Source organism: Nicotiana tabacum, chromosome 21, assembly GCF_000715075.1.
Source record: "Nicotiana tabacum cultivar K326 chromosome 21, ASM71507v2, whole genome shotgun sequence".
In the NCBI taxonomy this organism is placed as follows: domain Eukaryota; kingdom Viridiplantae; phylum Streptophyta; class Magnoliopsida; order Solanales; family Solanaceae; genus Nicotiana; species Nicotiana tabacum.
The window spans coordinates 88,319,608-88,331,499 of NC_134100.1; the positions used below are offsets into that span (position 1 = coordinate 88,319,608).

An 11,892-nucleotide genomic window follows, 5' to 3' on the forward strand; every position below is an offset into this window, starting at 1 on the left:
GAATTTGAACACTAGTCCAATTATGGTAGAGGCGGATTTAATACTCTACATATTTTTCCACAACTTAATCCATGTTTACCAAGTGGAAAGAGGTTAGTTTTTAGCTTTCGTCCCAAGTGGAAAATAAATCGATTCTAGCGTTTGGATTTCGTCTTTGAAATACATTTCTAGAAAAGGAATGAGTGTTCTAATAGCATGTTTGACCAAATTTCTAAAATCTGCTTATTTTGAGAAGTGCTTTTCAAAAAAGTACTTTTGGTAAGAATTAATTTGTGTTTGGCTAATTAATTTGAAAAGCACTTTTGAACAGTAATTAGTGTTTGGCCAAACTTTTGAAAACTGCTTCTAAGTGTATTTTTCTCAAAAGTGCTTCTCAGAAAAGTGTTTTTGGCGAGAAGCTACATTTTTCTGCTTCTCAAAAACTAATTCTGCTTCTCCTCAAAAGCATTTTTTCCCTTCTAAAAGCTTGGCAAACACCTCAATTTTTGGTCAAAAGCACTTTTGGCCCCAAAAAAAAACTTGGCCAAACAGGCTATAAATTAAGTTTCAGATTTAATTCGGATTCTATTGATTTTCATCAATTATTTGGCCGATTAAGTAAATTATTGAAAACCAAAATAATACTACCTGCGAAAACTAGTAGTAAGAGTTTTGAGTAGATTTTCAAAATTAAAACAAACAGCTGGATTAAAAAACAGTCCTATTTTCATAAATCAAACTAAAATGCTTTGCCAAAAAAAAAAAACTAAAAGAAATAACACAAAGGGATGTCTTCATAAAAATAACACATGCTCCTCAATATTTTTTCCCCCCAAAACCAATATGTATATAATCAACTTTTCTCCAAAGTTAACGTGAAACAACTAAAGTAGACTAAAGCTACTTTCCAACAAAAAGAAGTTTCTCTTTTTCCAAATGGAAATAGTTTTTCTAATGAACGACTGCGAAAAAAAAGCTTTAACAAGGAAAGACTTGGAATTTTGTTAGTTTAGACTCAGCAGTCAAATATGACCCTAAGCCTACATGATCTCACTGGACTGCTAGCAAACTTTAATAAGCACAGGAATGTAGACTCTTGACTCCAGGATATTAAGACTTGCAAGTCAATATGTCAAATAAAGTTGTCCAACGGACGACTTGGACGAAATACTCCTATCGCCTTCCATATTCTCTTGTTAACTATAGGAAAGATGCTCAAGACTAGGCATCTATCCTACCACATAAATCACTGCCCCAAGTCCGGGAGGAGTGGGGAAGGGGGCAAAAGAGTTGTGGAAGTTTCCAATATCAAAACAATCCATTCTAAAAAGTAACCATACTTCAATACTGCAGATTCTGCAAATTTTGCACACTTACCATAGATTTAGATGTGCCTTACTGCTCTTGAAGCAAATCGTTCCCTGTATGTTCTGCACAGATACAAATAGAGTGTAACACACAAAATAAGGGTATGGGCACAAAGTAAGATATTCAGGACCTGATATATTTTGAGCAAATTAAGCAAACACTGCCATAAAAGGACATGCATAAATACACATCAAAATATCCCCCTATTAGCATTTATCACCAGTCAACATCTTAAATCCAAGTTAAAGAGAAAAACAAGATACAACAGAAAAACAATTAGTTCTTATCATAACTATCTCCCTTTTTCTATCTGAATAAAGAAATTATGCCTGATAGATACACATGGTGGGCTCAAATCAGTTTTGCCATCCAACATTTTGCTGCTAGTTTCCTCTTCGCGAATCAATCTGTAGTCATAGGTTGGATGCAGCACCTGAAACGGGCCTTTCTGACAGTAGTCATGATTTCTGTCTCTGCTGCCTCAAGCATTCTGACCACCTGAGAGAAAGGTGGCCTATTATCAGGGTCAGCATCCCAGCAGCGGGTCATGATCTCAGATAACACAGGCAAACAATCATTGGGGATCGTTGGGCGGACGCCTTTGTTGACAACAGCAAAAGCTGCCTGTACAGCAGTCATGTTCTGGAAAGGAAGCATCCCTGTTATGAGCTCCCAGAGAACAATGCCAAAACTATAAACATCAACTTTCTGGGTATATGGTCGGTGCTGGATCATCTCCCTACAAAACAAAGTCAAATGCACTTAAGCAGTCCACCACCAAACACGCACTAACAACTTTGAACATTGTTTTTCTCTTTCTAAATAGAGAAGAAACTAGAACAATTGCAAAAAAAAAAAAAAAAAAAGATAAAGTTAAACAGGATAGGATCTGCAGAACATGAATAGATAGTTTCTCAAGAGGAAACTTGAAAGGTAACTTCATTTTCAGGTTACTTGGAATCAAAATTTGAGTATAAATAATATCAGTTAGATTCAAAGACTGGCTAGGCGTGCTAAGCTACGAGCTTTACCAGATTATTGAGATCCCCACTGTTTTGGGAATACATCATTCTTTTGTAAGATCATTCATTATTACATCAAACTCAGTCCTCAGTCAAGAGAAAGCACATTCATCCGTCTACTTCCCTAAGGCAAGTCATGCATACTAGTCTATTCTCACACTGAGAAGAACTATATTTCACTGCGATGTTATCCACCATCACAGTGGTCTGGTGCTTCACGACTAGATTATCACCAAAATTATCAATTAGAAATGAAAACAATTTCTCCATTTGTCACATTATCTCAAGAAAACAAAAGCTTAATCTCCAACTCACTTAGCTTATGAAGAATATACTTTCATCTCCCAAGCCAATTTTCATCTCCAACGTTGTGTAGGAAACAAGCCAAAAAAAAAGGGAACAAATGCCAGACTTAATCTACCGTGGATACTTGATAAGTGAGCATTCTACAACAAATGGAAAGTCTATATCCTGTTGTCTTTCATCCTGAATTGCAATAACATACCCAGTATATTCCCAGCATAATTGCAGATCTAATTTAAGGTTTAAATTCTAACTGCCATATATGCCCGAGAAACAAATAACTGAGCTTCCAAGAACAGTATCCTAAAGACCCAGGAAATCATGATTAGCAAATATTCCTCCAAAAGCATTAATATACCAATTCTCGGTTATGACACCAAATACACGAAAAACCCGAATGTCAGCAAAACAATAAACTACTAAACAAATTGAAGCAAAATTTTCTTTCTTGTCATTAATTTTGCACATTATATGCTAGTCCATGCCACCGAAGAAGATTATTTCCATGGTTATCCAATAAAACATAGATTTTAACAATTTAATACTCAGGCATGCAAATGCATGAACCTAGAAATGCAAGCATAATACATAAAATGACATGTAATATCAGAGATGCATATGCAAGTTAGAGTTGATAAATCCATCAAGAAAATTTGGTTGATGAACCCAGCAGTTATTTTTTTGATGTGTGTGGATGGAAAGGAAACAAAGATGTTTTGATGGAATCTCAACTCTAGATCACTCTCTTAAAGCTAGATGTTTGCTTAATTTATTTTGCAGGACAAACCTAATCCCTGTAGCTAGTACCGATCATTTTTTGGACTGTGCTAGCTCCCTATAATCTGTTATAATGGAGCTAACACACTCCTTTAACCTTGCATCTCCTTGATGCTTTCTAATGTAATGCCTTCATAAAAAATAATGACATGTAAAATATATTATTAAGTATTTATGGGTATTTCAAAAATAATTTGGTGTTTCTTAATGCATATGGACGGACTTGGCAAATCAAGCCTATATAATAACACCCCAACGCCCTAAATAGATTTGATGCATGGGTTTTTTCAAACCCCTTCAGTTGATGAGTTATGGTCAAGAGAAATCTAAAATCTTGAGATGTTTCAAATATAGTACTTATTTTCAGCAAATAAAAGCAGATGTGATCCATATTATGTGGACTCGTTTGTGAGTACGGATTCTATCAGATGTATGCAATACTGGAATCGGTACATGCATTTTCTTTTTTTGTTCATTTTTTCTGCGTTTTGAAGAGTATGCACAAAGTACACCCACCCACGGTACACACATTCGACACGGGAAAAGCAAATGCAAAGGACCAGTATAACATAGCTTGTGATAATTCGATCAACTTTCAATAAACCTGAAGCAATTAAATTGTCCCAAAACAAAAAAATCAGGCAATGCCTCTCCCAATTAAACTGCACAAAATCTAAGGCAGTAAAAGTCTTATAAAATAACATAAAATAAAAGTAAGATGTCAAGTACTGAGCCACAGCATGTGTAGGCTCTCCCCCGTAATTAACACAAGTTGTATTAGTTGATCATTAACGGCTTTTTGTGCTCCTTTTGTTTCTAAAAGGCCTATTTCAACTAAAGTAAGCATTTAGGTCGAGCAACACATGTTATAAGACTAAGCAACAAATAAGGCATTATTATAAATTTTTTCCAGGGAATTGTTTTCTTCATTTATAGCATCTCTCCAGCATTGTTAATCAAAGCCATCACTTTAAGCGATGTGAAGCAAGGGATTATCGCTTCATAGACGACACCATGCGCTCCAGAGAAGTGTGCACTCTAAATGATGATGCACAAAGTGATCCTAATGAGAAGGGGTCGATTCTTAAATCTTGATTTTGAGGAGTTGGATTAATATCAACAATATCGTAAATTGGTTGTTAAATTTAGTTATTTTAATTGCAATTGGATTGTTATACTACTAAACTTTTCTATGTTTGGTATTATTTACTTTTCCATAACTTGTGTGCCTCACTTCTCCTTTTAGCTTCAAACTCCATGGACCTTATCCTTTTTGGTGCTTTTCACTTTTCAAAACACTGCTCTCCACAAAGAATGATTGGAGGTTTCAGGAAATGATCCGGGTTCATGAGAAGATTTATAAATTTGTATATATGGTATATTATACATTTATACTTTTGGATAACTTGAGTGCTTCACTTCTCGCTTTTCGCATCAAACTCCATGGACCTTGTCGCTTTTTACGCTTTTCACTTTAGAAACACTGCTTTCTAGAAAGAATGACGGGAGGTTTTAGAAAATGATTTACTTATAAAAATAAAAAAAGTGGCGTAATGATCAATGAAATGGGTTGAGAACCATGACGCCTCAGGTTCAGATCGATCCCAGCAGAGGCAAAAATACTAAGTGATTTCTTCTCATCGATCCAAGTCTTGGAGGATAAAGTTACCCGGTACCAGTGCTGGTGGGAGATAGCATTGGTAGGTACCCCATGGATTAGTCGAGGTGCGCATAAGCTAACCCGGACACCACGGTTATTAAATAAAATGATTCAGGTTCATGAGAAGATTGAGCCAATATTCCACTTCTACTTTTCATTGATTGAGATGGTGTTCTAGATGGAGAAAGTCTATTTAGCAACTCAACGGAGAATCATATCACCATAGCAGAGACAAGAAACATCTCGGAGAAGAATTAACTTCTTGCCAACTCAGAGCTAGCGAAGATACTAAAAGAGGTACACTTGCTTTATGGTGCAACCAATTTACCTTTTTGAAAAAAAATTAACCTCGCCCAAAACAGGGTTTGAACTTCTTTCCAACTCGGAGCTAGCGAAGATGCTTAAAGAGGTACACTTGACTTATGGTGTAATGAATCTACCTTTTTGAACAAACAAATGACCTTACCCCAAAGCAATAAACCATTAATTGTGCGTGCAATTATGGCAATTGCATTATAACATCTTCAAATACTCATCTAGTTCCTAATCTTGACCATGAACTCGGACGTCCATTTGAAAGCATCATCCAGGTAGACAAGTACATTGTCCACTGTCCAGCTTAGGACAAGCATTGCTAAGCTTTCTAGGAGAGCAATGCAAATAAAGGCAATAAACTGTTTCCATAGAGGTACGAATCCAATATACGACAACAGCCTTCTTTAATAATGGTGAATGGAAAAAATTAACCACAGAACTCTCAATATTATACCCTCCCACCACATTACCAAGAGCGAGAAAGGCGAGGAATTCGAATAATATCAAGTCATCTCTTACTGGAAAGTCGCTAATTTGGTTAATCAATCTAAAGTTAGAGGCTATAATCATTTCTTTTAAGAAAAGACCAATAGCAATCTTTTCCTCCCCACCACCTTCCAATAAAGGGAGACATGTGTTCAGTAGACACTAAAATTGTCATCCCTTATCCCCCTTCTCCTCTTCAAGTTTCTCCAGCAGCAACGAACCTAGTATGTGGAAGTATGTTATCCTGTAAAGAGAGAGAAATCCAATGACTCGCACCTCCCCATTCTCTTTCTTACCCATACAATATTCCAAAAGAACCCCACTGCTCTGAAGAACGAGGCAATGCTAAAGCTGACGATGGAAGGTCAACATCACAAAGGAGAGAAGATGTACTTCCAAATGAGCTTTCATCTACCTATTCAATAAGTAGAACTATGGTTCATATCTCTCAAACATATCCTGAAACTGAACCCAGTGAGGTAGCTGCTGTAGTTTGAACCCTTTCCAGCTAGACTAACTAAAAGCAACTTTTTTTTTGACAATGATACTCGGGCCAGAGCATCTCGACTATTTCACTGAATGCCTGCTATCTCCCATCAGCACAGATATCGGGTAACTTTGCGCACCAAGGCGTAAGCATATGGGAAGAAATCACCTAGTGTTTTTGTCTCTGCTGGGATTTAAACCCTAGTCTCCACGATTTGCACCCATTTTATTAACCACTAGGCACACCCTTAGGTGTGACTAACTTGAAGCAAATTACAAGTCACAGGCAAGAAGAAAGGAGGGAAAGAAATTGAAAGAGAATATTAAACTGATCATTTCTTTGACCTTAATCAATAGGCGCATAACTAAGTTAAAAGGTTTGGTCAGAAGAAATAATTTCTCCCTCTTAGCAACAGCAATATAATCGCAATTAATGAGGTCCTATCAAAAGGATATGCAGGTCTTGAACCCATCGACTCCATGCTTTTCACTTCAGTTCTATTTTGCCAAAAAAGGATCCAACATGCTACAATATTTCTAAAATATCATGCAGCAATGAGAATATCTATGTTTGCTACAATTTCACCTTATTCTTAGCAAGTAAAAGGCTAGTTTTTCACATGCACAAATATAAAAAGCATTGGAATTTAAAACTAAAATAAGGAAATTGAGAACTTTAAAAGTAATCTACAAAGCTAAAACATATCCCATAGAGTAGGTCAAAAAGCTTAAGAGCTCTAGTATAGGGTTTGGCCATAAGCCCAAAAACTGGAATAAGACACCAGATTTAACAAGGCAGCTAAAGAGTCTAGATGCTTACGGAGCCATCCAGCGGTATGTTCCAGTTTCTGGTGTCATTCCTTCCGTCTGCACCTCAATACGAGCAACACCAAAGTCCGCAATCTTGATTGACTTGTCAGCAGCAATCAGTAGATTGTCGGATTTCAGATCACGGTGTATCAGATTCAGGGCATGTACATACTCCATCCCCCTTGCCACATCCAAAGCCTGCTTCACTGCTAACTTCAATGGCACAGATCGGTTGTGCCGCCTCGTTAGGAACTGGCGCACTGATCCCCCTTTTGCGTATTCAGTCACAATACACCATACCATGGGTTTACGACACGCACCAATAAACCGAACTATATTTGGATGCTTCAAATTTGCCAACATCATGACCTCCTGCTGAAATTGCTGCTCCATCAAGTGAGCCCTCTCAAGATCATGCTCTGGCCTCTCCAAAAGCTTGATAGCAACATCCTCACCATTATAAGTTCCCTTGTAGAGTTTTCCAAAAGCTCCTTGAGCAAAAGCTGGTCCCATGTTAAGCTTCCTCAAGTCAATTGTCCACTCATCATAATTCTCAAGCCCAATGGTGGGGAATCGAGGATCAATCAAGGCTTGAGCGAGGGCATCATTGCTCAACCCGTTAGAAACTCTCCCCCTGTTTACACTAGCTGCAACAGAATAGTTATTATGGACGCGATTGAGGCCCTGGTGGTTTAAAATACGAGTGTGAGAATCATTTGACCCAACACTGCTGTTATCCATCGACATTGCAACAGAACCTCCACCATTGCTCATCTGCAAGCTCCCATAACTCTCAATTGACATGTTTGACCCCTCACCAAGCTTATGGTAGAAATTTTGTGACAGGTTTTGATTTAAGTCTATAAGTCCAACAAATTTTGGAGCCTCCAACATTTTTTCTGACAAAGCAGCTACAGCACAAAAGCTTCAAATCTGACTTATTTCTACTGCATGAGGGTTTCTACAATCAAACTGCACCTCTCCTGCCCTGTAAAAACATGAAAAGGGAAAAGGTCATTTATCAAAAACACAATCCTTCTCAGTAAACTGACAGGGATAAAGGCTTGTGAAACTGAGAAACCCTGTTTGCCCTTTATTTAAATAACTCATTCTCATTTTCTTAGTTTCTTGGATAAATAAACCTAGCATAACGAGAAGCCTACCAGATGTAGACTCCAATAAGAAAAACCATCAGCCTAGTAATATCCTCTTCATAATCATACTTCTGTTTGCTCTTCTTCTCCCTCTTCACACGTCGGAATGCAATTAACAAATTGAATAAGCTAAAACAACTACACAAATATTACTAGCTTTTTTCAATGACGGTGGTGTCCGGGCCAGCTTACACGCACCTCTATTATTACACCGGGTAGCTGCTACATCCCACCAGCTCAGGTACTGGGTAACTCTACCCACGACAAAACTTCCAAAAACCAAGCTTTATTGATACAAATTTGTAAAACAGACCATGTAGAAAAAAAGAATCCTTCATCACTTTCTGTTCATTTAATGCCTTCGAATTAGCTAATTACTAGAAATGGAAATGAGAAATCAATTAACAAATTTTCTTCAAGTACATTCAGAAGATTAATCAAAAACTACCTAAAACCATAATCCCTATAACTTGAGTAACCTAAGACCTTCAAATTCAAATTAATTTAAAAAAATAATAATAATAATGCAAACTCCAAATTATAGAAAACTTAAAAAGGCTAAAATAGTCGAAAATAGAACTAAGAAAAATCATAATTAAAACAGCAAAAGCTCAACAAAAAAGCTCAAAAATTTAACAAAATTAGTGATCCGAGGGCAAAATCGAGGACGGAAAGGTAATTTTACCGCGATCAAAAGAGCTTGACTTTGCGATTAAGCTGGTGCCGTGTGCTAATTGTTCTCTACAGCCGATCGAACTTCCCAACTGACCAAATCCTCCGGTTAAATAAACGTTCACCGGCGGTAAAACGATGGCGTAGAGAGAAAGAGAGCTAATAAAGTTAGAGAGAAAGAGAGGGTATTCTCAGTAGCACAGAAAAAACGAAGAAAGAGAAGTGAACACGAGAAAAACACACACACAACAAAGTAATGAATGAAATGAATTGTGAATTGTCTTTGCTATAGAGGAGAGAGCTTGTTTAGTCTTACTCTTTTGTTTTTTTCTTTTAGCACATCATGGAAGACCTATGGTGTAGTCACTCACAAAATAAAATATTCTGTGAGCTGAAGTTCTGTGGGGCCTACTTTAATCAGGACCCTTTATCATTTGATATTTGGACTAGTATAACGTATGTGCTTATTTGGGATGTCACGTCAAGATGGGGGTGGGTTGGGGTCGGGAGTTGAGGTGGGGGGCGGGGATCTAGTGGGGGTGGGGCATCGGGGTCAGGGGTTGAGGGGGTGGGATTGGGTTGGAGTGTGGCGAGTGAGAATAGGAGTAAATGGACTTATAAAAGGATATTTACATAAATAACCGGTATATTCATTATTTATTTTTTCTAGTCATATATATAAATTATACATATATTATACGTATATTATACTTTCGCTGACTAATTTTACTTTTAAGTGATTGGATAGGCAGCTATTTAGGTGAATTCTTCTATTAAACTTATTTTTCGTAAATCTATTACGGCTATTTGGATGAATTCTTCTATTAAACTTGTTTTTCGTAAATCTATTACGAAAAATTATTTAAAAAGTAAAATATAAAATTAATTAATAGACTAGTCAAAAAGTTTATAAAATATACATATTTTTTGTATATATGTGTATTGTCAGTTGTTATTTTTGAAGGCGATTAAGAATATATATTTTTCTTACTTCTTTAAGAAATTTATGTTCCAATTTTTCGATAATGAAAAATATTTTCTTCAATACCAAACACACCCTTTATCTTTTGTTTTTTTCTTTCTTTTTGCATTTAGGGAAGGCTTGTGGTGTAGTCACTCATATGTTAAATGTTTTGTGAGCATGGAGTTACGTGGGGACTACTTAAATCCTGACGGTAGGATATTTGATTTTGGACTTGTACTACGAATGTGCTTATTTGGGATGTCACGTCAAAGTCGGGCCAATTGAACAAAAATAAAATAATAAAAAGGAGGGAAATGAAAGAAAAAAGAGGAAAAGAAAGAGATGTAATTGGAAAAGTGCATTTAATATGGTGTGGAATTTTGCGTAAGATAATCACGTACTTCCTACTGTAACTTTTTTTTTTTTCATACATATTAAGAAATTTATCTTTTATTATTAATTAATAAAATTGACCATATTAATTTTAATTTATTCATTAAAATAGAACAAATACTCCTAGACTCTTTACTCTAAGGGCAACTTTGAAAAAAAATTAATTCTTTCTTGATATTTAAGCAAATTAAATATTTTGGACCACAAAAAAGACCAAAAATTCACTTAAAGTGGACCGAGGAGTATTATTTTTCCATTTATTGGATGTTTCTGATGGAACCATCATATAATTTTATTGAGATGTGAAATAATCATAAATGATAGTCTTGATAAAAAATAAAAGAGCATATAATAGTTTTAAAATGTTCTGCTGCTGTTAATTATACATGTTATTATTAGTAAGCTTAGATAATTGATTTCTCATTTGGTATTTAGTACTCACTTTGAGAGTTCAATTAATTTAGCCCCCATTTGGCCATAGATTTTGCCAAATTTTATCCAAATTTTTGTTTGGCAAATACCTGTATGTTTATAGATTTTATCCATATTTTGGCAATTTTTCAAATCCCAAAACCAGTTCAAGAGATGTTTTTGGCCGAAAATATTACTGTTTGATTTTTTTAAAAAAAAATTTAAAATTGCCCTAAACTTTTGTATTTTATAAAAAAGCTCATTTTGTGTTATTATGACCCAACTAATTCATATCTACCCATTTTTCTCTCATTAAACTCACGTGACTTTGCCCTTCTCTATAAACAGAAGAAAATATTCGCCAAAGTTGTGCCAATCTGTGGCAATCCACCGCAAAGATAAAAGTTGAAGGTAATTTGCTAAAATCTGCTAATGTTTGTATAAATTTTCTTCAGATTTCTTTCGCTTGTTTTGTATGAATTTTCTTCAGAGTTATTGGGTATTTTTGATAGTTTTTAAAACTTATGGGTACAAGTCACATTTCATGTTTTTTCAAAAAAAAAAAGTAAAATATGTTTTGAAAAATTATGTCCAAACAGATTTTCTTCTTCAAACCAAATTTCACCCAAATCAAATTTTTTAAAACAAATTTGAGAATTTATGACCAAACACTAGCTTAAATTCATGTCACATACGACGTATTAGAAAGGAAAGTACCTCCTATTAGAATTTTGGTGGTAAGCTTAGATAACATAAACGAAATAAACGAGTTTGAAAACTATTATCCTTTATCTAACTCAAATTATTCAAAACCATCTAGGCAACAAGTTGGCATAAATCGATTTTGATAATTAGACATTGCTTTATAACTAGCTAACTTTAAATATGTACCAGAATTGCAAATCTTAGATTATATAAGAAAGGCCAGAAACGTTTTATCAATATTACATATTAAAACGATTGTATTAAAAAATATTTTATTTTTATAAGAGATGATTACGGTGCGTTATCTACCACTATTAAGGATTATGGCGGGACGGATAGAATACCTCCATCTTTAACCGAAAAAAAAAATTCCACCAAAAATCAATG

The 11,892-nt window shown here is 35.4% G+C and overlaps 1 protein-coding gene across 1 annotated transcript; it reads right to left on the reverse strand.

Annotated features, from left to right (window-relative positions):
- Positions 1–1,485: 1,485 nt before the first annotated feature.
- On the reverse strand, positions 1,486–9,317 carry LOC107825093 (serine/threonine-protein kinase STY13). The gene is made up of 3 exons (XM_016651927.2): positions 9,046–9,317; positions 7,217–8,194; positions 1,486–2,086 (listed from the first exon to the last, which is right to left on the reverse strand). Exons 2-3 carry the CDS (start codon positions 8,098–8,100, stop codon positions 1,750–1,752), a joined length of 1,221 nt encoding a protein of 406 aa, XP_016507413.1. The 5' UTR covers positions 8,101–8,194; positions 9,046–9,317; the 3' UTR covers positions 1,486–1,749.
- Between the last annotated feature and the right edge of the window lie 2,575 nt (positions 9,318–11,892).

Bases quoted from the DNA above. Each gene is read 5' to 3' on its own strand.
- LOC107825093 (XM_016651927.2), bottom strand. From the start codon at position 8,100: ATGTTGGAGGCTCCAAAATTTGTTGGACTTATAGACTTAAATCAAAAC. The intron at 2,087-7,216 runs GTAAGCATCTAG...TTTGTTTTGTAG, and splicing joins ACATACCGCTGGATGGCTCC to GGAGATGATCCAGCACCGAC.